Source organism: Poecile atricapillus, chromosome 5, assembly GCF_030490865.1.
Source record: "Poecile atricapillus isolate bPoeAtr1 chromosome 5, bPoeAtr1.hap1, whole genome shotgun sequence".
Classification (NCBI taxonomy): Eukaryota; Metazoa; Chordata; class Aves; order Passeriformes; family Paridae; genus Poecile; species Poecile atricapillus.
In genome coordinates, this window is record NC_081253.1 from 34,886,136 (window position 1) to 34,912,537 (window position 26,402).

The 26,402-nt window shown below is 37.4% G+C and overlaps 1 protein-coding gene across 1 annotated transcript in view; it reads left to right on the forward strand.

Moving 5' to 3' along the window:
- The first annotated feature begins 1,034 nt into the window (after positions 1-1,034).
- Positions 1,035-26,402, forward strand: part of SPAG16 (sperm associated antigen 16) — a 362,914-nt gene continuing 337,546 nt past the window's right edge. Inside the window, exons 1-8 of the mRNA XM_058839960.1 lie at positions 1,035-1,084; positions 3,838-3,884; positions 4,322-4,420; positions 9,011-9,138; positions 13,283-13,420; positions 18,983-19,090; positions 20,381-20,498; positions 21,834-21,903. Of these exons, the coding sequence (XP_058695943.1) occupies positions 1,039-1,084; positions 3,838-3,884; positions 4,322-4,420; positions 9,011-9,138; positions 13,283-13,420; positions 18,983-19,090; positions 20,381-20,498; positions 21,834-21,903 (754 nt within the window). The 5' untranslated portion in view covers positions 1,035-1,038. The remainder of the gene's footprint in view (positions 1,085-3,837; positions 3,885-4,321; positions 4,421-9,010; positions 9,139-13,282; positions 13,421-18,982; positions 19,091-20,380; positions 20,499-21,833; positions 21,904-26,402) is intronic.

Sequence of the window (26,402 nt, forward strand, 5' to 3'; positions counted from 1 at the left end):
CCATGGGAGAGGAATGGCAATCCTTTGTGACAATCTCTGCACAGTGTCAAAACAATAGTTTCAAAGGCAGCAGGTCCTCTTGCAGAATTGTATCTTGTCAGACTAAATTCTTAACTGAATTATATAATTCAGTTTTTTCCACTTACTATCTTCTCTAACCTTCAGGCTATATTTAATTTTTTTTTTGTTTTTTTTTTGTTTGTTTGTTTGGTTTGGTTTTTTTTTTTTGTTTTTCGGTTTTTTGTTAACCCTGCAAGCAAAACTGGTGCCTCTCCTTTCAACCTAACTATTAGCAATTTTTTTTGTTACTTTTTTTCCCCCCTCAGATACTTTGGGCACTTATTTCCGTTACTTTGTGTTAATTCAAGCACTGTTTCTGAGTTCCTGTTGCATATAAAACCCCTTAACTCAATGGAAATTTAGGACTGGTACCTCTAAGCTTACCTTAAAATAAGAAAAAGCAGCAGAATTTTTTTTCTGTCCAATCCTGCAACTTTATTTGAAACTCCTAGGAGCCATGACGTGTGTTCTCCACAAATATATGTTGTTCTTCACAAATACAGCTTGTTCTCCCAAATTTTTTTTCCTGGGAAAACTGCTTTTAAACGTGAATATAGAATCACAGGAGAGTTTAGGTTCTGAAGGCACTTAAGTAATCAGTCCCACAGGACTTAGCTCAGCTTCCAGCTACAAAAATATTCCATCTGCAGAAGAAATTAGCCCTTTCTTATGAGTTTGAAGCGTTTTTCCCCCTCATTTCCTGCTTTTTTTCCTTCCACTTCAGGAAGGGCGGTGTGTGTTTAGCGGAGGGCCCGCAGGTGCTCGCCCTGAGGGGACGCCCTGGAACCCTCGGGGGACTCATCGCCCTTACACCCCGCTCCTAAATGCGCCAGAAGCTTCGCCTGGACACACGCTGAATTACATTAAACTGAATTGAATTAAACTTAATTCACTTAAATTAAATTAAACCCGTGTCCCTTCCCGCCGTGGTGCGGGTGCCTCTCCTCGCGAGAGGTCGCCCCCGGCAACGCCGCGGCCATGGCGGAGGAGGCGGCGGTCTCTGAGGCGGCGTTCAGGCTGCAGAGTATCCTTCATCCTCCCCAGCCTTCCCCCTCCATCCTCCTCCTCCTGCTCCTCTCGGGGTGCCGGTTCCCCGCCTCAGGGGCCCGTCTCCTCCGCGCTCCTCCCGCCTCAGCCGGGGCGGGCCCGGCACCTGCTGGAGTGGGGGGGGCGGGTGGGGTGAGGGCAGCGTTGAGAATTCGGGGGGAAAGTCAAAATCCTCCCGGTTTGTTGGTTCTTTTAGTGGGTTGTTGTTACTGGAGAGTGAAAAGCGGCTGAAGCCTGTCCAGGGAAGGGAACTGGGGAAGGGGCTGGAGCCCCAGGAGCGGCTGAGGGAGCTGGGAAAGGGGCTCAGCCTGGAGCAAAGGAGGCTCAGGGGGCCCTGAGCAGGAGGGGACAGCCAGGGGGGTTCGGGCTCTGCTCACAGGGAACAGGGACGGGACAAGAGGATATGGCCTCAATCCATGCCAGGGGGCGTTTAGATACCAGGAAAAAATTCTTCTTTCAACGGGTGGTGAGGCATTGGAATGGGCTGCCCAGGGAAGAGGTGGCCACACCATCCCTGAAGTGTTAAAAATCCTTGTGTGGATATGGCACTCGAGGACGCGGTTCAGCGGTGAACATGGACGTGGTGCTGTGTTAACAGTTTGGTCTTAGAGTTCTTTTTCAACTTAAGCAGTTCTATGAATACCTGGGCTTTTGGCCCTGCAGTGGGGTCTTGCTCACTGTGAGGTGGTGTTTGGTGTTCTGGCTGAAGGTCGGGGTTCCTGAATGCCCCTTGGAAAAGTGAGGGAATTGAATCTTCCAGTGCTGGTGGGGCAGCCTGAGCAGGAATTAAAATCCTGGCATGAAGGGCTCTTGTTGCCTCTCCTGTGTTAGCTATTGAGCAGTAAATGCAAAACACCTATGGAGGAGGGACAAGTTTTGTTATAAAGACTCCCTGTCCCAATGTGCTGCTGGAAAAGGTGCTCCTTTAATTTCCCACTGCAGAGTAGCTGCTGGGATATTCGTGATTTGAGTAGGAGGGTTGTGATACATAACCTAGACATAACTTTGCTGTGGCTTTTAGAGCAAAAAAAAACCCACCCAATTCTTTCCACATTTTAGTTGCAGCAAATTATGTTGGATGTTTATAGCTTTTAATTTTGTAAATTTTGGTCACATGACTCAAATTCTGCTTTTCTCACTAGGCCAGATGAGCCTGTTTTCTTTTCTAGCTGTGAGCTGCAAATCAAGAAGCTCTAATGCTTTTAGAAGCTAAACATGATACTTTAGTATCATAGACCCTACCATACCTTAGTTTTTCCTGCCTTGCTAGAATTAAGTTGTAAGCCAATATAAAGCAAATTTTAAAAAGTGGAAGAGTGTCTTTTTGGAGCTCATGTCTCCATTTCTACCTTAGTGAGTCTTCACAGCTGTTTTCAGCATGATGTGCTTAAAAAAAGCACTTCCTCAGCAGATTTAAAACTGTGAAGAAATATAGTAGTTTTTTTTAATTAATTTCTCTGTTTTTACTGTGCACCTAGCTATGATTTTTGGAAGAGAAAAAAAAAAAAAAAAAAAAAAAAAAAAAAAAGGAGGACAATCCCAGGATTTTTAAAGTAATATTTTAGTCTGCCAAGCTGTTTGCAATGACACATTAGTTTAGACCATAGTGGATCATAAGGACAGTCAGGTCAATAGAAAATTGAGGAAAAAAATCCCCAGTTTTCAAAAGTTTATTACTTATCAGGGGGTTATGGTGTTCAGCTGTTAGCCTTCCAGATGGATACAATTTATCCGAATCTTTCTGCTGCTGTAATGCTGTGGTCTTGAATGCATATGACACTTTTACCTCTGTTTTATACTTTAACATAGATACTGTTACTGTGAAAACTGCCAAAAGTCCTGTTTTCAGGAGAATCATTCAGATTTGGGCAACTTGGTACAAAGCTGGAAGATCATGTTGGGTTTTTTTTTCTTTTTCTTTGTGTGTGAAGTACTGAATTGCCAGCTTTTTTTTTTTTTTTTTTTTCCTTTGGAAGTTAATTCCTGGTTTATTTACATGGGTCACTTGTAGGCTAACTGATTTCCTAGGGAAACTGTCAACAGCATCTGCTAAAAACATTTAATTATTCTTTCATGGGCTATGAGGCTAGTGGATGAAAAGATGTTTATTTGGCTTTTATTTTAGAGTATTCATAGTTATATTTAATCAAAAGTTTGACTCTAAAGCATTTCAAGGAACTGTAGATAATTTCCAAATGAATTTTTGAGTCTTGAAAGTTCTTTATCTTTTTATTGTAACTGTCTTGTTATTATTAAGGCATTTGCATCATCTCTTTTAAGTGGCACTGTGATGTTCAGGGTTTGACCTCAGGTGTTCCTGTTTGAACTCACACATTGAATTTGCTAAAAACTAGTATTTTCTGAGAGCATGAAGCTAGTTCTGCTTAGAAGGCTGTGGAAATCCTGGTGCAAAAACACCCCTCTCAAAACTGAGAGCACAACTGAGCTGTTTTATTTTGGAATAGTGCTTGGCTTCTGAGATTGCCTGATGAGTCAATTTTTAATGGTGTTCAAACCTGCTGTAAAAACTTAAATTCTCTTTCTGTACATGGAACTGGGCTTGCTCATCTTGAGGCTGAAGGCAACCTTGAAACTTTAAAGTCTTGTGTAGAAAAGAACAAGGGTGGAGGTGGTGATAGAAGAAAAATATCATAAAATAACCAGCTATAAATCTGCTAAGTTGGGACTTCTCACATGCCCCAGCTGTTTCAGACTTAACTAAACCTGCAGAAATTACCATAACAGAAGACTTTGAAGATGATGAGCAGCAAGAAGAGGTAACTTATTAAATTGATAATCTTCCAATATATTTTGGTAGAGTATTCATGTTTCATTCTTTTTACTTCATCAGTCACATAGACATCCTGGGAGAAATGACACCAATCTCCTTATATAAATTGATGATAGAGGGCATATCTATTTTTCAAGAGAAGATTCAGTGTTAGTTGAATTGTTGTGTATTACCTTTATTTGAACAATAAATACTTTTTTAAAGGTATAAGAATTTCTATTTAGATAAAGCATCTATTTAGATATTTCAGTTTATTTATAAAAAAATATTTCAGTAATAGGATTTCTATTTAAATATGGCAAAATGCTATTTTAACAAGGAGGGGATTGTTTTCAGCAGTTGTAATGGGAATGGGAACAGTTGTATTGTGAAAGAAAGATATATAAAATGTGCTGATACCAAACTTCACATAATTTCATTTAGGTTTCAACAGATGATGAGTTCAGTCTTCAGGAAGATGATGAGGATCTGTCCAAAGCTTTGCAGACTATTCAAGAGCAGACTGAAGATGCTCAAATTTTAGTAAGAGCTTCCTAAACATTCTTAATCTCTCTAATTCAGTTGGCATTAGTGGATTGAAATTTACACACAATAATTTATACTAATTATGAAATATTTGTGTGGGAGAGATTGTCTCTTACTTACAAGCTTATAGGAGTAAATGTATGCCATAGTGGAAAAGACAACTTATGTTTCCTGGGTTTCATCTTCCTTTAATTTGTGTTCATTTTGTGTTCTGTAAACAAGCTGATATTTCAAATACATGTAGCAAACCTTTAGCTAGACTATTTAAAATATATTAATATTGTTGTAATGCGTCAGTATTTTAGAATTTGTTCTTTATCTGAGCAGATTAAATGAGAATGTGATCCCTGGCACAGGAGAGAAACTGCATCTGCTTAACACCCACAAAAGGTTGCACTTGAATACTTTGGTAGTAGAGATTGTTCATATATTGAAAATCAATAGTATTTGATTCAATAGTATATTGAATCAAAATATTAATGAAATTATCAATCATTCCACACCATTAGTTTTAACATTCCTTACATTTTCAGTGTGATTTCAAAGCAGTTGTGTAATAATTCAGAGTTAGACAACAGGATTGTTGTATTGCCTTTTTCACAATAGGATTTACCTGAATTTACTTGTTTTTAACAATCTAATGGAAAAATGATTTTCCATGCTGTTTCCAATATCACCACTATCTTGTAGCCTCATCAGAAGGCTACAGTCATAGTCTTTGTTTTGCAGAAGTAAATGATTAATAGTGAAAAGATGAAATTAAGTGAATGATACCTAAAATGGAGGGGAAATGTGTGTTTTCCTCTGCACTTGTGCTTATCAACAGATCAGTTTTGTACTTTAGATCAAACTCTGGCTGGAAACTGACAATAACAGAATTTTATATGTATTAAACCTGATGCCTGAAAATGAAGGGAATATGCCTGAAAATGAAGGGAAAGATTGCAGCAGTGCAAATGCTTAATGCTAAGGAAGTAGTGGAAATTCTTCATGTTCCTTAGGGATAGCTGAGGTTATGATTGTTTTACTGTTTGAGTTGAAGTTAAAATAGAAAGTGAAAAAAGGAATAGTATTTTTAACCTATTGATCTTTTGACAGTGCTGTATTTAAATAATCTTTTACCTCTTCATTGATTTGTTGAACTTGGAGTGGTAGAAAACAGTATGCTAGGGTCTATCCCAGTTAATCAAGCTGAAGAAACTGTTACCTTTCCTTAAAACCAGAAGATAATTTGTGCTCAAACTCAAATTCTCCTTGATTTTAAGCTTATGCTAAGAGTTGTCTGTCTTTTTCCTGCTTGTTACTTGGAGGCTTCATTTTTTCCATAATTTTGAAACTGAAGTAACGTTTTCAGCCTTTGGACAGAAAGATATGAATAGAGAAATGTTCTAATACACTTGCTAGTTCCCTGACAGCTTTCATAATGATTTACTGTATATTTTGGGAGGTTCACTGACTCGATTGTTTGATATTAACTCCCTGGAAAAGCCAAGTGCTTCTGGTAACCCAAGTTAGAAGCACTGTTTCCTGTGAATTAATATGGAATCAACATCCAAACTCTGAGCTAGGAAGCAAAGTAGAAGGCTGTCTTCTTCACAGGATAAATAACTGGCCTATTTTTTTTTAATAGCTTGTAATCTTGGCTAAAATAAATTAACTTATGTAATAACCATAACCTGGATGCTAGTTTTAAGTGATTGTGTATATTTGCTACTGAACTTGCTGTTTACTTGTGTATTTAACTCCATATTAAAGTGCAATGCTACATGCACAGATCAGTGATCGTCCAGAAATATTAAAAATTTGGTATTTCCCAATTGCAGATACTAAAACTATCCAGAGTTTCTAAACTGAGTAACATAATTTGCCCTTAAACACATCCGTACTTCTTTTTTTCTGGTTTTCCATTTTTTATTTTTTTTTTATTTGAGACATTTTTAAGTAATAGAAATTATTTTTCAACACAAGCGAAAAATATTCTACCTATAAAAGAAAATATTCAGCTGATAGGGACTGTAGAAAAAGGATGCAAAACTTCTGGAAAGCCCCACAGAAATGAAAGCTGGCTGAAAAACTTTCTTCATTAGTTAGCTGTTAGACTTTCCTTCCAGGGTTTTTGTCCTCTTAATATCTTCAGTGATAATGAGAAGTTACATTGACATTCACTAATGTTGCAATTTATGTATGCTTGATTTTCAGTTTGTTTGAACACGTTAAAATCCTTGAATTCCCTTTTTATATTCTTCTTAAATTTAGTAAGTTTTTCGAGAACATCTTACCTTGTTTTCCAGAGAAGTTATTAATTTATTAGGTGTTATTATTTCTTCAGTGAAGAGAAATTCTTGCAGGACAGAAATTCACAGAAGTGCTGTGGAAGTTCCTAAAGATAAGCTCTTAGAAATTAATTTATTTTACTGGCCAGATTTACAATCTTTACACCCACAATTTTTAAAAACATTTTAATAAACACAAAGAAATACTTGTAAAAGCAAATAACTAATTTATTTTGACCCCATGGTCAGACTCTTAATAAGATGGTTTTATCCATACAACTGCTATAGAATATAGCAGATATTTTGCTGTTTGCATCATGTTAAGTGATTGTATTTTCCTCATTTACAAACAAGCAAATAAATGGCACAAAATTCTTGTTGTGCTATTCTCTTGGTAGTCAGCCATGGTTACAGTGAAACTGAGGCAAGTGGTTGGCCTAATGTCACTCCCAAAATCTGGAAATGAGCTTCAGTTCTGGTTTCCTGAGGTCCTGTTGCAATTCTGTGCCTGTTAGACTGAGTTCATTTCTCCCTGTTTTGTTCCCTGCTTGAGCTTTGGTTCCTCAAATGATGCTCAGCGCTGGTGTGTCGCTAATAAATTCTCTTCTGCACGGATGAAGTGAATTCCTATCGAATTTCCATTTATTAAAGGAATCAAGCTGTGTCACTTCTTCCGAAGCCTGGCTTTACAGATGTGTTTGGAAAATTATGAGCAGCAATATTAGACATTTGCCTCACTTGGAGTAAAGAAAGAAGCAAGCCAAGGGATGCATCTGCATGTCTGCCCATGTACTCTTTGGTTCTTGTATTACCACAGAAAGAAAATAGACCTGCCTGATGTACTGGAGCTCTAGTAATGAAAATATGCTAAATATTACATTACACTTGGCATATTGTATTAGTCATAAGGCAGTGTTACATGGCCTTCATCAGATATGTACAATCCTTTCTGGTAATATTAGGTAAGTTGGTTGGATTGAAGACAACATTTTCTGTGTTATACAAAATGGCCAAGAGGTTTTCCCAGTGTTTTTATTTTATCGAGAGAAATGCTTTTATCTCCAGGTAATTTATGCACTCACAGTGAGAGAGCTGCCACTAAGGGCATGAATAAGCCATAAATGAATGGAGTTATCAGAAATCCCTGGCCTTACAGATTCTTTTATAAATGGGTGGAGGAAATGATTTGCAGTCACAGCCTTTAGCATAGCTTGATAAATCTCTCTGTGGGTGGTTTTTTTTTCAGTTTTGTGGTATTTTTTATAATCTCTCACCAAGATGCATGTGCAGTGCAGTAGCTTGTCATGCATTGTTGAGCAGGTCCATCGTGGCACTGTGCCCACGTGGAGTTCCCACAAGCCAGGACCCTCATATTTAGGTATGTCAAGTCACTGCAATTCATTTGATATCTGATTGAAATAAGGCCACCCCTTTGGCTGCCAAGTTGTGGCAGCCTCTCTCATCTCATTGTCTTTAAATGCTTTTTGTAGGGGAGTAGTCTCAGACTGGGTCATATTTTCCTTTTTTCCCATACCTCCTTGTATGTTGAATTCTCCCTGGGAGATCTGAGGCTGTGTGCTGAGTGGGCTGAATGGGTGAAGGGAAGAGATTTGCATTGCATCAGAAAGCTGTGAAAGGGATTTTTTTCCTTTTTCTCTGAAGCAGAACTGCTCTGTTCTGTGTTGATTCTGCCTTTGGCAGTGTGCTTGCCTTGCCCCATGAGCTGACCTTCTCTGCAGAGCTGTCTGTCTGGGTGGCACTGGGGGAGCTGCACATGAAGCCCTGCTGCACCATCTGCCTTCTGCTAACACTTGTAGCACTGCTGTCTGGCAGCTTCCTCCAGGGCTCCTTGAGAGGCAAGGAACACTTGATCTTTGTGAGAATTATTCCCAAGGGATCAGGTGATGGAACTGAGGTTCTGTCTGTCCCTCCATTGCACGCACCGTTACAAAAAGCATACAAGCCCTTCTACTGGCACCTTGGACTGCTACAATCCTACATTAGATAAGGACTGATTTTTACTCTGGTCAGTGACAAAAGATCATCCATCAGTTTTAATACTATCAAGGCTCTAGCAAGTGATGTCAGGTTTGGAATACCTGCTTAAATAAAGGGGGGGTTTGAGTTATTTTTTATAACCTTTCACAAACCTTGCCATTTGAAGGATCACTGATTACACTTCTGATCTGTAAAGACCAGGGGAACATTGAGATGTATTCCAGTAGATCTGTGACTTTAGATGACTTCAGAAATAGAAAGTATGATCATGACATTTCTCTTGTAAGTTTTAACAGTTATCAAAATTTAATTTCAGGCTTTACAGTCGGTTCTGACTCCTGAGAAATCAATATCAGAAATACCTCAAGCAATGGATGACTTCTTCTGCAATTTCCTGGTCAGACTGGGAATGTCTAGAACCCTTGACTGCTTCCAGACTGAATGGTAAAATAATTCAAGTAACCATGTTGCTTTGGGAATTAGATGGTCAGGATTCAAATATTTTTGGTATTTCAGGATATTTTTTTCAGAAAACTCACCTGAGTACAAGTCATTCTTAAATATGTAGTGTTTTAACAAATAAATGTATACCTGGTGAGAATGAGGAACCCTTGTTTGGGTAGAATAATCAGAATATTTATTAATTGTTAATTTTTTGGTACAGCAGTTAATAAATATGATTTTTTTTATTTTTAAGGTTTAATTTATACAGTAATCAGAAGAATAATAAACTCTTGAGCTATCTTCTTTTTCCAAGTTTTTGTAGGTTGCAAGGATTTTGTCCATAGTTTATGCACAAATTTAAAGGTGCAACTTTGTTTAAATACACCACTCTCTTCATACATCCTGCAGGATGTATACTTTTTTTACTGTTGCTTAAAAATCACGTGTTAGGAGTGCTACAAAGCTTTGGAGGAGACCTGAATTACTTCAGAGCAAAGATGATACTTGTCATAAAGTTCTGTTGAAATACATGAAGCTACAGACTTGCTTTGAATCAGCAGGTTATGTTGGAGAAATCCTGAAAAGTGGAAACACCTCTCTTTGATTAACCTTGTTCTCAGTTTCAAACATGAGAAGTTCAGAGGGTTTCTTTTAGTAAAGTCCCTTCAAATTGTGTAATTTGAAAATTAGAAAAAGTCAGAAACATCTTATTTTTTCATACAAAAGCATTGAAGCTTTTAAATTTTCTTAGAAATATTCTCAGGTGTGGAACCTGTGCTGTCATTTGCAAGGCTCTGGTCTTATCAATCAAGTGTTGCCTTTGGAATTAATAATGATCTGCTTTTTGATAGCATAACAATGGACTTAAATGATTCCTTGGAGAAGGAGCACTATACTTCTGTATTCTTTCTCAACCAAAGAACTGATATGAATAGCATTAAGTTTGAAGTCTACTAGTTCTTATGCTAAAAGATAATTAATGCTAGACAGATACAAACAGTGACCTTGTTATGAAGCTATGGCTTTCTTTGAAGCACATAGAGTCTGACTTTATATCAGTGGCAAAATTCAAATTGCTTTTTAACAGAAAGTGCAGGATTTAACAGGCCCTATCTTGTAAATTCTTAGCTGTACATATATTTTTTCTCTATAAGTAATACTTTTAATTTCAGTAGCTTTACAAATGAGCTCAGCATGTCAGTATCTAATCTTACTGTATAGAGACTTTCTGCATTAATACCTTATTTCAAAACGTTTCATGTTGGTTTGAAATGGATAATTTACAATATTAATGAAAGTGAGAGCAGATTAGTGTACTCGGGTTCCTCATTATGTATTGGGACGACACTCTTGCTCTCATGCTGTGGTGATCAAGTACTAATGGAATTTAAAATGAGAAATTAATTAACGTAGAGAAAATTTATCAAAAGACTGGCTTTGAAATTATTGTCTGTTTGAGATCTAAAGGTCACTTAAATTGGACCAAATTGTCTGTGTTTATTTTGGAGTTTGGGAAAACAGTGTTACTCTATCCAGCTCTATAAAATGCCATGATTTGATTAAGGTTTATTTTATACCATAGCTTTTATTTTTCAGTGAAGTAATGAATAATTTTATAACAGCTGTAGCGATTTTTTTCTTTAATTATGTAGGCTGTTTTGCACATAAACATTTTATTCCCATTATACTTTAAGGAACTTTGCAGTTAAATTATTTTTTGAATATCTAATTTTCCATTAAATTTTCTGTTTATTGGTTATGCAAGACTTGATACCACTTTTGTTGTTTATTGAAGATACTGGATTGACAGCTTTTAAGTATGAAGCACAGAGGCTGATCAGCTGTGAATTCCTGCATCTGCCAGTCTCTCCCTCCTAATCCCAAAGTCCCAGGTCATCCTGAGCTATCAGTTTATGGCAGAGCCTCTCTGCAACTTGTTTCCTTTGAAATCCAGTTTCTAGGAGTTATAATGTAAAGTATATAGCAATAATGTATTATTTTTAGTCAGTCTGCACTGAGCTTTGATGACAAAATCATAGTTAACCATCTGTTCCTTAGGTTTCAAGATTCTTAGTTAATTTTTAATAGTGATTTAAGAATTTTAACTCAGTAGTTCTGAGAAGCTTAGTAAAATACCTGTGTGTGCATGGAACTAAGTTAATTTCCATGTGCAGTGAAAGAAGTGAGAGGAGCAGCTATTTGGCAGTCAGCTCAGTATGGAGGAGGTCTGTGAGATTTACAGGACCAGGGTGATGAAAGATAATGAGATTTCTCAGTGCTGTTTGTTGTGTGGTTTTCTATTTCTGCTACATGTACAAAACCATTCACTTTCAGTACTGCTCTTAGATGAGGGTGTAGTGAATTTATTGGTATTAATTGTGTTTCATGAAAATTGTCTTTCTGAATTTTTAGCTCTGCTGGAGTTAAGGTTCATCAATTATCCATGTTTGATAAGTCTTCATGCAGATACTTGGTGGCTTTCATGAAGTGTAGTTAGAGCATTCAGTGGAGAAATACTTCAAGCAAGTAAAGGAGTGCCCAGAGTTGTGAATTTCTGCCATGAGGCTGCCCTTATTTGCAATATTTATGATAGGAATTGTACCTGTGCATCAGTCACTGTTTGGAGGAAAGAAAAAAACCCCTAAGCTTCTCTCTTAGTGTTATAGACTGTTCCTACAGTAATTTACTTAAGAAAATGATTTGATGATAGAATGAATTTTACTGTGGACATGTTCAGATGAATTTTTCAAAAGCCTTTCATCTATTGGTGGTGAATGTGACAGCTTAATTCAGAGGGATAAGCATTCCAAGAGGTATCCTCAGAATGCAAATACATATCTGACTGCAGGAAGTCATTTGGGCAGAGATACTAACATTCCCCTTAAATTTTTTGGAGGATGTTAATTAAAGGTTGCTTTTTTTCAGAAATGCTTTTTGTTTCAGCAGCGTGATTATTGATGAATGATATTGGTGATTACTGTCTTTAGATTTCAGATCTGCTTCTTATATCCAGGTGTAGGAGATAGTGTTTAGTATAATTTTTATTTCTATTTACTTCTGTTCTTTTCATACTTCCTTATTACTTGGAAACAAAAAAATGCACAGATTCAATATATTTTTCACCTGGAAAGGCAAATAATATTCATGTTGCTCCCTCTAGTGAGCTCCCACACAGAATATTTTCCTGGCAGGGTTGTTGTGGGGTTATGGTGTTTATCTGATTTAAGTTAGTTACAGCTCCATGCAGCCTCTGGTGAGCTGATGTCATGGCTGAGGTCTCACTCTTCTGTGTGTGCTGTACTCTTATGTTTTACTGACATGAATCACCAGAAGATGGATAGCCCTAAAATCGGATGCTGAATGAGTAGATGTTATTGCTGGAGCTGTAGAAATTCCTAGGGTGCAACCCAGCATTCCAGGCTGCTTTAGATACTTTTACTTAAAATCCAACTCAGTTTGTGTAAGTATTTAACTAAAGCAACTGTCAGCCTCCTATATCACAGGATCAAGTGTTCTCAGGGGCTAGTAAAATAGGTAAATATTGGTAAATATAATTAAATAAGGTGAGGGAAAATAAACAGGAAGGAATAAAGGAATTTCCCTATGTGGGCTCTTATTCCTTGTTGAAAATTGTTCATTCATCCTTATTATCTGCACCTTATTTGAGTCCTCAAAAAAACGCAACCAAAAGCAAACAAAAAAACCCCACCAACCAACCAACCAAACAAGCAAGCAAACAAAGCCAACCCCCAAAAAAACACCTCAAACTTGATGTATTGAACATGTGAGATAAAAAGGACTGTGAGTATATACAAATGCTATTTGAACAAGAATATTTGTTTCTGCCTTTTATTTAAGCTGTTTAGAAGAAAGGAAGAAAAGAATTGTTTAATGTGAAGTACTGTGTTATGTGTCTTGGCTATTATGAGCAATACACATTTTAGAATGAAAAGCATTAGAGTAGAACAGTGTGCTGGGGCACTGAATTCACTGCTGTGAATTCTTAATGATTATAGAAATTTAAGATGGTAAATATTGCTGTGATTCTAGTTTAGGTAAATGGTAGCACGAGAAGGAAAACATGAGTGAAGTGAGGAAATGGAAACATGGAATAAGTAAAATAAATCTGTTTCTTTTCTACCAGGTACGAACTGATTGAGAGAGGCGTGCTCACGGTCGGGGATGCTGGGCTGGTTCCAAATGTGTACACCCGCAACCAGCAACTCGAGACTGAGAATCAGAGCTTGAAGAAAGATCTGGAAAACTACAAACACTCTGTCACGTATGTTACTTGGTTTTATTGAAACTTTTACATGTGGTAGGAGATGGCCAGATAAAGGAAACCCAAGTACTTAGGGAAAAATAGTATCTGTTTGTTATGCTGGCTACACAGACTTTTAATTCTAGTGACACTTATAATTAAAGTTCTTGTTTATCTGAGTTCTGTTAGAAACGTAAATCTTAATTTCTTTTTATTGTATTTAGTAGTCCAAAAATAATTTTCAATATCCAGTAATCATAACAAATTACTACAGACAATCATGAGAGCCTAATAGGTAGAACTAAAAAAATAAATAGTTATGTGCATTTTGTATTACAGTACTATAAATTACAGCTACCACAAACCTTCAGCGTAGGAAAAAAAAAATCACTATACATTTATTCTTCATTTTTTTAATCACAAAAAATCCATCTCTCTGGGCCTGGTTGTAATGGTGTGTCAGGGTAAATTACCATCATTGATTATGCTCATGTGTACATTGTAGAGTTTATCCTGCAAGTCTGCAGTACTTCAGGCATGAGAGTTAAAATACTTAGCCTATAAAATGGAGAGATGTGGTAATGAACTCTGTGTCACAGGCCTTTTCTGGGGAAATGTGTGTTTGCACATGTGTGTGTTCATTGGGAATGTACTCTGAGGCCTAATGATGCACTCCCAATTTTCCAGTGTGTGGTTTCAAAACATGGAACTGTAAAGTTAATTCCATCTCTTTAATTTTCCTCAGGATTCCTCAAATTGCTTTTGTTTAAAGCAACAACAAAAAAAAAACAACAGTTGTTCCTTTCTATGAAGAAAACCCCCAAACTATTCATTAAATAATCATTGCTGCTGCTAATGGTAATTTAATTATTTTCTGATTGTAATGATTTATTACATTTAAATTAATTAATTAATTGGCCACAGTCAAGTAGTTTAATAAACAGTGGCAAGTCAGATATTGTGTAGTTACGTATAATGATGCACTGGGAGACAGACCACAGAGAAAACATGTCCTTTTTTAATCTGCAGCTTCTTTGGACAATGGGTACTCAAAGATTGTGTCTCATATGAGTGGGGGAAAGTAAGAGGCAGTCATGCAGAGTAAAAGAAGGAAAGACAAAATGTGGCCCTCATGAAATTTATCCTTGACAGCAGTAATTTCAATGAGCTTTATTTTCTTTTTTCCCCCCACCTTTTTTCTCTCTTCTTCCCCCTCTTCACCCCTTCTGTGTAGCAGAACATGCTACAATAAAATAATGCTGTAACAAAATAATCTGAGTTGATTATGACTTGATAAGTGTTTTCCTGGGGTTTTTTTATTGCTACATGATTATTTAACAATATAAATCTTAAACTGATTACGACATGGTCTGAATGAGCTGTTTGGTTTGTTTTTTTTCCATAAGAATATACTCCATGGGGTGTCAGAAAAATTTTTATAGAAGCTGTCTGGTTAAAAATCTGAAAGATGACATGATAATGTGCAACTAGGAGCAAGCAGGAGAGGGAAAGGAATGCTGGTATATTGGGTTGCTACAGGTTCTCTGTTAGGTGGAATCCCACCACTCACAATCCATGAGCTCTTTCAATCCACAAATTGAAACTGGGCCCTGCTTTTTCACATTCTGGTGTTTGTTGGAACCTGAAGTAGCAACACTCTGGTGGCAAACAAATGGGTCATGTCACTGGTTTGGTGTTGCAGAGAGGGCACTGAGATTGAGGGCAGTTCTGTGTGACACAGATTCTGTGTCAGCACACCTTGTTCACTGTCCTTTCCTGTTGCACACTGCAGGTTTTCTGCAGGTTTTCTGCAGGTGCCTTGTGAAAACACTGCTGAAACAAAACCCTCCCTTTGTCCACTTGCAGGGAGAGTTTTATTTCCATAGGCTGTCAGCTATTACTGGAATGCAGTATAGGCAGGTGTAAACTTGCTCTGTGCCAACAGTACTCTGTCGGTACTTCACTTTCCAGCCTTTTCATTTCAAATAACTTTCAAAGATCTCACTGATACTAATGTTAAAAGTTCAGCATTTGTGACATTCATTTCATATACATTGTTTGGAATAATCTAGGAATAAAAGCAGTACTTCTTCTGAAATAATTGAAATGTGTGAAATTGAGTATTTCTGCTGTACATACCATGGGCTACAGTGTTCTTTTATGCTTTTTGGATAAACCCTGGTCCTAATACTGTATACTAAATCCATTTACTGTAGTGACTCTTAACAACATTTTTTCTTGTTCACACGTTCAGTAACTTGAGTCACTGACTTTTCTGTGCTAAATATTCCAGCAGGAGCCAAAATTACTGGGAGGACAATGTGAATTTTGAGGTTTTCAGAGAGAATGACTCAGAAGGCAGAATGCCTGAGAGCATGGGAGAAATGCTGATTTGACTGGTTAGAAACCAAGGATTTATGAGCAAGGGAAGTCCTGTATTTTGCTCTGTGGATTACTCAGAAAACATTGATTGAGAGCCACGGTGCTGTGAAATGTAATTGAGAAAAGCTTTTAATTACATTTGGTATTTCTGAGCTTGGTACTCTGGACGGCCATCTTGCAGAAAAGAGATGTTATTTGGGACTTGTGCAGTATGGGGGCCCAGGATAAATGGCTGTAAACCAATTACCTCCCACTTTAATGTGGTTTAGCAATTGGTGGAAGACATTTAGTGTCTAGAAGCTAGCTGTAATTGTATTTTGGGTATTTTAATACAGTATTTACATGATTGCATGCAAGCAGGGGGGCAAATTGAGTAGATTGCAGGCTGTTGGTTAGATTTCACAGTGGTGTTTCATTATTTAAAGAGAAAATTACAGTTAGCTTCATTTCCTCTGTATCGTGAGCATGTATTTTTTATAGCTTGTGCAATGTCTGAAGGCATCTTGATGTCTCTGCACGCATTAAAAGAAATAAATATCAGCATAATCCTTTTACTCCAAAACTAAGTATAGTTATGGCCTTAAGGTTTAGAAACATTACTAATCTTTATTTAAATGATTTCTAAAAATGACCATTATGTGGTGACAGAAAGCAAAACTAATTTTACATTGGTTTGCCACGTGACACTTGTTAAAGGGTACCTCAAATATCTTTTTTCTCCTTTTATCTCAAAGGCTGCATTTGAGCCCCAGCTGATTGCTAAGGGGTGCTGTTATCTGCTGAATGTTTCCCTAATGGAAGCATGGGCTTACCTCCCAACATGCAAGAAATATTTCTAAATAATACTGATAATTGTTAATGAGATTTGTTAATTCTAATTCATCATCTTCAGTGGTGTCTGGTCACTTAATAGTCTGGTAACATTTTTATGAACTGAAAATAGATTGCAATTTCATAGTCATGTTAAACTCTGCTTATCTGATGATATGAAATGATTTGAATACCAGGTAATTTTGTGTTTTCCTATGGCAAACCCTGTCTTTTGCCTATTTATTGAAACATGTGCAGTCAGACAAATGTTGTGTCATGGTAAGATTGTGTTGGTCACAGGGACTGTGAACTTTGATATTTAAAAGCTCTTTAAATATTTAGGAATTTCTTAGGTAGATGGAATTAAAGTTGTGTCAAGCTTTTGCCTGAGGTATGTAGTTGAGTTCACAGCATCAGTTAGGAACTGTAACATTTGCAGGTACCTTTCTTTCCTTTTTGGAAGCATGCTCACAAATACACACCCAGCTTACAGCCAAAGCAATGGTAAAAATAGAAAGTAATCCTGGAAGCTGTATTTATTATTTTGGTTAATGACATTAGCAACAATATTCTCAGTTCAGTTCCTGTTTCTTTACCAAAATGTAACTATACCTGCACATATTTTTCTACCTACATCATGGAAAAATAAGGTGGACACTTTTTGTGTTGTGCACTGTATTTAAATGCAGCTGTTTAATTACATGGTGCATTTAGCATCTTTGCTTCTAAGTGCCATGTAAACTAGATGGAGTTAAAAACTGAAAGTATACGTTTTCTAAACCTGTCTTTATTTAAATTAAAATTTTAGGGCTATGACTTGCAGCATCCTGGGGAATGTAGTCCCACCTAAATTCAGTGGGATCAGGGCATGTAATGGCTCTGAAAATTCCTACTTATGTTTGTTGCACCCTGTCCTCTTTAGCTATTTTAACAGAAGTGCTTGCTTGAGAGGAGTTTCAATGGAGAGACCTGCAGACTTTGACATATATCTTCCCTAAAAGAAATGGATATTGTCTTTGCTATAGCTGTAGCAACATCTTTTATGCTCAAAATGAGCCATCTGCTGAGCTCTGAAGGGGCAGGGGTTGCATTCAAGGTCTTTATGGCAAGTCAGATTTTGAGCGTGGTGTCGTGAGGGAGTTGTTTCCCAGAATTATCCTGAGACCACTGATTCATTTACCTCTCAAATGCCTGTAGAAGCCTGAGCAGAATCATTAATGTGGGCTTTATATCTCCAGCTCGTGGTGTTTGTGCACACAGCAGGATGTGTGTGCCCCGGGGAGGGGCAGCCCTGCCTGGCTCCATGGCATGAATTCACTGGGCTCTCCTTCAAGCCTGTGCTACAAGCACCAGTTCACATAAAAATGGCTCAGTATGATACTTTGTATAGGTAACAGAGTCCTTGCATATACAGCAAATATAAGTTATTTGTATTAGTAAATTATTTATATTTTAAATTATTAAATATAATGCACTGGCAGTTATGGATCTTCTTCCTGGACCTCTGATTTTGTCATACTCTGTTTTCGTTTTGGTTTTACCTAGTTCTTTAGCTCCTGATGCAGAGGAAATGAGCTTTATTTCTGCAAGAAGCAAATATCTAATTTCAGTGCAAGTTAATTTCAAGCTTCCTTTGCAATTAAACAATTCATCTGCTAATCTTTCCTGCCAAACCCATATCAGTAAAGGCAAGGAGAAAATGTACCAAATCTATACAGAATATTTTCTTTTTAAGTTTATGAAGCAGAACATCTTAGGGTGTCCCATGGCTGTGTGTAGAATGTGCTCAGAGAATAAGTTTATCAGTATGTTTACAGTTAATTTTGAAATGAAATCATTTTGCTGCCTGCTCTCACATCCAAGGAACACCTGGGGACAGGTTACAAATATGATTGAAGAGAGCCTAAAAAGTTTTTCACCCAGCCTTTTCCAGAAGGCTCTCCAAATTAATTTGCAAGGCAACAATACAGATGTGATGTAAATATTTTTTTAAAAAATCAGTATTTTCAGTATATTATTAGTATTATCAATACACTTTTACATAGAATTTTAAACAAGAGGATTGGTTTTTGTATCTCCATGAGTCTCCTCATGCTTAGCATAAAGTTGACCTCAACTCTGAGATTTATAATGCCAGAATCTTTATGGATTCTGTCTGAAGAATCTCAGGGAAACAGAGGAGTACCCATGGTTTTGAACCTCAGCTGGCAGCAAAGAGACCTCAAAAGAACATATTATTCAGCACAGGTTGTACTACCAAGAACTTCCAGCTTAGATACAGTTGACATGTGCAGATCTGAAAATTAATTCCATATGTATTCAGCATACCTTGATGCAGTTCACAGGAGGGGACTAACACTGCTACCTTGCATTTTCTTTTTTTACACACAGTAAAACAGAAGAGGCTCTCCTAAAAATGCAGAAAGAACGAGACTTCCATCGAATGCATCATAAGCGAGTGGTCCAGGAGAAAAACAAGCTGATTTGTGAAATGAAAAGGTACAAAGTAATTTTAGTTGTTATACATGTAGCATTAATGTTTTGAATTGTTGCCTGATAATGAGATAACACTATGAAATCTGAAGTGAGTCTAGCTGCATTTGTGTCCTGGTAAACAGTTGTGTCCTGGTAAACAGCAGCTCAGTGCGACCATCGTGCCACACAGAGATCAAAGAATTTCCAGTGATTTATTTCTGGTGGATTTTCTATGGTGCAATATGCATTAATGAATGCATGGTATTTCTAATAGTTGGAAACAAAAAGGAGTTGTTTGTTTTTTTCCCAGATCTTTTGCCATAAATAGGTGGTGGTTTCTGTTTAGAATGTTTGCCCATTTTAAGGGTAAATGCTATCACACCAAGTTCAGAACCTTTCCATTCCTGATTCTCATAGTTGGCATTTTCTGTCATCTTGAACTTCCAGTAAGAAGCTTGCTATGTTTCTTTGCATACAAATAAGCCTAAACCAGTCCATTGCAACAGAGTTATAGTGATTTAATTTCTAAATAGGAGCTGAGTTTACGATCTCTTGTTTGCACATGTTTATGCCACCACTAGTTTTAAAATAACACTGGGTAGAGGCTTACATCTGCAGCTCCATTGAATTCCCTGAGTTTTGTTGGTGTTGTTATCCATCAGTGCAGGTAATAGCAGCTCTGTGTTTTACATCTCCACCCTTGGAAAGCACACTGCTAATGCAAGAGAGCACTCTACACTGCTCTGTCCTCTGTGACTCAGCATTTTGCAGGATGCAGTGCTTCTGGAGCTCTTGGTGTCACATGTTTCTCGTTTCATGTGTAAATCTTCGTTTGTCTGAAGAATTAAAGTGCTTAAATATTCACAGTGTAATGTGTAGTGAAGAAAGAAATCATGATCATATTAGGACTGGTTTGTCCAGATAAGGATCTTATTTGCTAGTCAGATAACAGCTGTAGTTCTTTTTCTTCCAGTGAAATACAATCCATCTGTAAGAAAACAAATTAGCCCAAATTAATGTGCAGTATGTGTATAAAGGATTAACAACAGGACAAAATTGGATGGATTGTTTTAAGATGTGCCCGAACAAGCTGTGAATCCTCTTACTCATTCACCTGACTTTTTTTTTTTTTTTTTTTCTCCTTTGTTGTGGTATTGCAGCTGGTTGGTTACATACTAAACAGCTTTGCTATCTTCTCTGTGTTGACCTTTTGGCAATTTTACTCATTTGTTTGGGGAGGGGAAAAGTTATGCATGTATAAATCTCTGATTTAACTCATCTGTGAGGAATCATTTCTCCTCCTCTTGCTCACAGGCTGAAGGCACATTATGCATCCTATGAACCAGTGCTGAAGGAGCTGTCAGAAAAATACCAGAATTCACTGACACAGAGAATGTTAACCAGTTTGGAGAGAGACAAAGCACTGGGGCAGGTAAAAATGTGGTGAACACCACTTGCACAGCTGTAAGGAAGCTTCTGGTTTTTACTTTGGTAAACACACAGGATATTTCTCGTAAAGCAAGTCACTTATGCAGTATTCTGAAGCAGAATATTTTGTGAGTTGTCATGATTTGGTGAAATATTAGCAGTGAAAGTGTGTGAAATGTGATGCCACAGAGTAATAGATGACAGTGTATACTCACTGTAGAGCTGTAGAGCAGCAGTGTGCAGCAGGTGTAATATTCACACCGTTTCCCATGCTTCCATCTATGCCTTTGGAAGTAGCTTATTTTAACTTTTATTACTGTTAATTATTTTATTTTTTCCTAAATATACCCAGGAGTGACCTGCTAGTTTAGAAAAAAAAAATACATGAAGAAATCAGAGACAGTTGTTCAGTCTTAAGTGGAATATTTGAACATTATTTTTACTTCTCTAATCTTACCTGATGTATACAAGATATTCTGCCCCTTTGACAAGAAGCAGTATGAGCACAGGTAGAAGAGATGACAGACAGAAAATTACCTGGCATGTGTTTAAGAAAAGAGGTAGGAAAAAAAAAGAAAAAATCCCTACCCAAATGAATTCCAGCAGTAGCATCAATTATATGTGGGTAAAATGAAAGGAATTTACTATGCTCATCCCCTCTTATGATAGTCTTCATCTCTCATTTTCTCCTTTCCTCTGCCTCCAGTTTTATTCTGGTCACCTCAAGGCTTACTTACAAAACAGTGAGGATTATACGTCTGAAATTTCAATAAGGAAAATGCCCTATAGGAAAAGGAAGTTTATGCCCATATGGAGTTCTGCTGAATCAGGAGTACAAAACATGGAAGAGTTCCAATGCTATGAAATTTCAGGGGCATATATATATATGTATGTAGGACCTCTGCAGTTAAGAACTGTATTCACTCTAGAGCAATGAGTTTTTTGTAATGCACAATACCATATTTTGTGATGTTTTGTTGTGACAAAGCTGTAAGTCATATTGTGCCATTAAATTCGAGATCAGGGCAGTGACAGCAGTTGTTAAAAGTTGCTGGTGTAGTCAGAACCCTGGTATTCTGTATGTCTGCATTGTTTTAATAGAGTTGTAAAAGTGTTTTGAGAGATTCTGGGTGGCTTGTGTTTTATTGTATTTTTGCTCTGGGTCTTTCCAAAATCTTGAATTAAGAGTTATGTTCATAACTTAGAGACAATAAGCAAGAGTAAAAAATTATTGATGGAATTAATGAGGTACACATGAATGCTGTGTGTTGTGAACAGACACTTCAAAAGTAATGCTTTAATAATGCTTCCTCTTGTTCTTTACTCTTTTTAAAATTAGGTTACAGGTTTGCAGGCTGCGTTAGAAAATTTAGAGTCTGGATATACTAAGCAGATCCCTGAGACAAAAGGTAAAATATCCCCATCACAGGATCATCACCAGGCTCAGACTGCTTATGTATTTTTTTTTGTTGATGTGATGCATCTCAAAATATGGTGTAACAGTAAATCAAAAATATTTGCACTGCATTTTATCAGCTGACCTGGTGTCTGAGCAGCAGTTTTATCATTTGAATATTTTATTCTGAAGTGTATTCACTTAGAAGAGTGAGACTGCTGAAGGCAATATGGAATATATGAGTTGGATTTGGAAGGACTATGTCCTAGAAATCTACTTTGTGACTGATTTTGTTACTGTATCTGCTAATACTCCCTTTCTTGCGTGTGTGCAGGTGTTCTTTCTCAGCTCCCCCTTCAGAAAGCATACATTGTGGTCTGGAAACATTTTGAAAATACTAGAGTTATGAAATCCAGACTCTCATTTTTACAGAAGATTGCTAAGATGATATAATACCTGCTGGAATAGTATCTGTATGGTAACACACTACTTCTCTGTAATTTTTACATAATTTTTTCTAACTCCATCAGGAAAACCCTAGCACCTCTGCTTTCCTAGGAAAATGAAGCTCATGCTATCACATCCTCTGAGAGCATCAATCCCACTTATAATTTTGAACCTATTTTTCAATTGCAGTTACATTTGATAGTAAGATAAGTTTCAAAGAAACCAGTTTTTTTAAATTCTCCTGAAAATAAGTGGGATGGTGCAGAAGGGAAGTGGTGAGCTCCATCTAACAACAGAGTATTGACATGTGAAGGGGATGTTGCACCTGCCTTAGTCATGAGCAGGACTCCCATCAGAGATAACTCTTTACTTGAAATTAGAGAACCCTACAAATATGACACAACTTCCAGGTGATGAATTTGTTCCAATTATGGCAACTTCAATACCTGTTGGTTTTGTGGTTTTATGGGTTTTTTGTTGGTTTGTGGGTTTTTTGTGTTTGTTTTTTGTTTTTTTTTTTTGCATGTGTTAAAGCATAGACCTCCTTTGGCACAGGTAATGTACCCCAGGTAAAAATCCATTGAGTTACCCCAGCCTTTGACAATAAAGCTTCATTAGTTCCCATGTTCATGGAATTACTGCCATTGTGTAAACTTCCTCTAGAAAACACAAGGCTGAGAAAAAGAATAGTAGACAAATAAGTTTATTTTGGTTTTTTTTGGTGTTTGTAATTGAGCAAAGAGGAAGCACTGCCTTCCTTTCCTATTAAGATACACTCTGGCTTGAGAATATATCGTGTGGGATCTTCCCTGTGCTCATGTGTGGATGCCCCATCTGTCTCCTTCTCATATTAAACATACTTTCATTTGTTGTTTGATTCTGAAAACCACTCTGGCTATTCAGTCTTGTTCTTTCTCCAGAAATCTTGAGAGCCCTTTGTAATACCAAGAAGTGACAAGCAAGGGAGCCATTTGATAAATAATTATATAAGAAACTGCTTGTCAGTCTCCAACACAAATTAAGCTCATCAGCCACCCACATGCTTCTACAAGTTTTAATTTACCTTGGGTATCATAAATTAATCAGTATTTCAATTCATTTTGTTTCAGTGCTTTGTCCTCTAATACTACATAATTTTTATTGCCCTCTGTAGGTCATACTCATGTCTCAGTGGGTAATATTGCCTCTTGAAAGGTGATCATATTCTGTTCCCTCTCGATTTCTTATTCATGAGAGAGTATAATCCTGAGAAACATGGATTTCTCATGGATACTGGAGAAATGTTTGCTTAATTTTTCTCAAAATTCAGATTGCTTTTGGAGGTGGAAATCTGGGCTGTAAGGAGACTTCCAGCTGCACTTTTCAGTCTTCTGGGCTGAGTCCTGTGCATTGGGATGTTTGAGTTAGAGGACAGCACACCCAGAGTGGCAAGTGATCCTTGGCCAAGCTGAGCTGCCTCTCCTGGCAGGTGTCTGCTCTCACTGCAGTGCAGAGCCTGAAGGAAGGAGGAGGGCTCTGCTCAGCAGCAGGGGATTGCCCTTCACTGCTCCTGAGGCTGTCCCACAGCCTGACTTGACCGTGGAACACCTGGAATGCTGGCTTGGCTAGGTGGCTTTTAATTAGTTTTGGATTTGCTGAACTGTGAGCTTCTGCACATCCACTCCAGGAAAGCAGGAGAGGAACTTTTTACAAGGGCATGTAGTGACAGGAGGAGGGGGAATGGCTTCATGCTGAGAGATAATAGATTTAAATTAGATATTAGGAAGAAATTCTTCCCCGTGAGGGTGGTGAGGCCTGGCACAGGTTGCCCAGAGCAACTGTGGCTGTCCCATCCCTGGAAGCATCCAAGGCCAGGCTGGACAGGGCTCGGAGCAGTCTGGGATAGTAGAAAGTGTTGCCCATGTCAGAGGGGTGGAAGTGGATGAGCTTTAAGGCACCTTGCAGCCCAAATCATTCAGTGATTTTTGTGTTTGGTTTTAGTTTGTGGCTGCTCTTTTTCTCTGAGTCATACAGTGCACAATAAAGAACAAAGGGGAACTTAGTATTCACAGTGAGTTTGCATTGTAAATTTGTATCTGGCAGCTAGGTAGAAAAAATTAACACTACTTAATTTTAATTTTAGGGCAACTATTCTGGACTTTATTACTCAGCCATTTGATGTAGGAGCTTTCATCCTTCTGCATTTCAAGCAATTGAAGATAGCATCCACAATACAGAGAGTGTAATTTATTTACCAGCAGTTTTTTGCTGTCTCACTGTCAGGCTGCTGTTCAGCTTTGTACAGAAATCCTTCAAGAGAAGAACATCTAATAATTTTTAGGACACCTAAAGAAACCTAATTCTTGCCTTGCTTGTTTCAAATTGATATGAAGAACATATAGTAGCTGGAGAGGAATTAGCTAGCAATTGTTGTTAGGACTTTGTCATCATGTAGGCTGGTTCTCTCCCTCTGATGCTCACTCAGAAATCAGCTCTGAAAAAAAATTGTGCTATGGGTTCAGATTACTTTTTAAAAAGTAATGGATTTTTTTATTTTTTTTTTTAAAGGAGATTTGCATTAAAAACTGGTTATGTTTCAAATCTGGCCCTTCCTGTTATGGCAGCAAGATCATACATAGAGGAATCTAATTATCAAAGAGGGAGAGCTGTTATTTTACTAAGGGTATTGGTGTATATTAACAGTGTTTGCAGCCTTCCTTACGGATCAAAACACAGTGTTAAGTGATGCTCTGAAAAAAGAACCCTTTTGCCTGCAGGAATTTAACAGTGGTGATTGTGGCTTGCTTATAAACCTAAGTGAACACTGCTATAGCAGCTGGTTCTAAATATGTTATGAAACTGCTCCTTGCTCAGTACTCTTCTTGTATTTTCTAAAAACAACAGGTGCTTATTTATTACCCAATTATATTTAAAAGTTGAACTCAATGAGTTTCTTTACTCATGGTTGAATTAACTCATTGCTAAGACTGTTAACTGTGCTTTTCCTTTCCTTGATCTGATGCAATAGCAGTTAGAAGGTCATGCAAAAAGAAATTTAAAATGCACCAGTTGAAGTACTTGATCCTGGTTGTGCCCATTCCATGTGCAGTGCAATCAAAATAGAAAATCTTTAAGCCTAAGCTGTTGACATCTAAGTGCAACAGGTCTTTGAAACTCATTCTTTCTTTTTTTTCATAGTTACTGAGTTTTAAAGCTCTGGAACTGTCATAACACTGTTGCTTTATAGGTGTGGGTATCTGAAAAGGACCAACAAACCAAATACTGTGTGAGTAACATGGTAGTGGATAGCAGTTACTAAGTGAGTAGAAGGTGTCAGACATACAAAACAATTTTATTGTCTACTTTTCCTCAGAGAAAATTATTTTTTGTGATATCTGTGACAATAGTTTCAATTTCTAAAAATATTATGTGAGAATACATAAATACTCAAGTTTTTTTTAATCCAGGCACAGTTCTTTCCACCAGTTTCAGTTGTACTCAGGTTGGGTATACAGGAAAGTTTTGTATTGCTTGATCTGCTTTTTTGGCCTTGAGTGGAGGGAGTGTTTGGTTTGTTTTCCCCTGCTTTAAGTCATCAGGTTTGCATTTTGGTGTAAAAGTCTTAATGAAAGCATTTCACAGGAGCAATAATTTAGAAATGCATAATATGAAGTACATTTGTTTCAGTCTGGATTTTAGCTTTGTAATGTGGTTTTTTTAAATCAGAGATTTTTTTTTCAAAGAACTGGAGGGATGTAAGTGCCCAAATACTGTAGGAAATCTATATTACATTCTTTTTCTTGTAGACCCATGCACATCCAACAGAGCACTGCAACAAGTTACACAGGTCCCAAAGTGTGTTTGGATTTGTATGAGCTGCCAATGCAAAGGCTGTCAGAGAGCAGTGTCCTTTCTGCCAGGTCATGGCAGATGCCCTGTGCTGTAGTCCACATGTGCTGTACTCCTCATCCTATCCATTTCAACCTTTGATGATTTAAAGCTGTGTTACCTGCTTAGGATTTCTTTGCTGAGTTACCTATTCATCAGTAATTCCTTGTTTGAAATGTGGGTTGGCAGAAAGTGCAG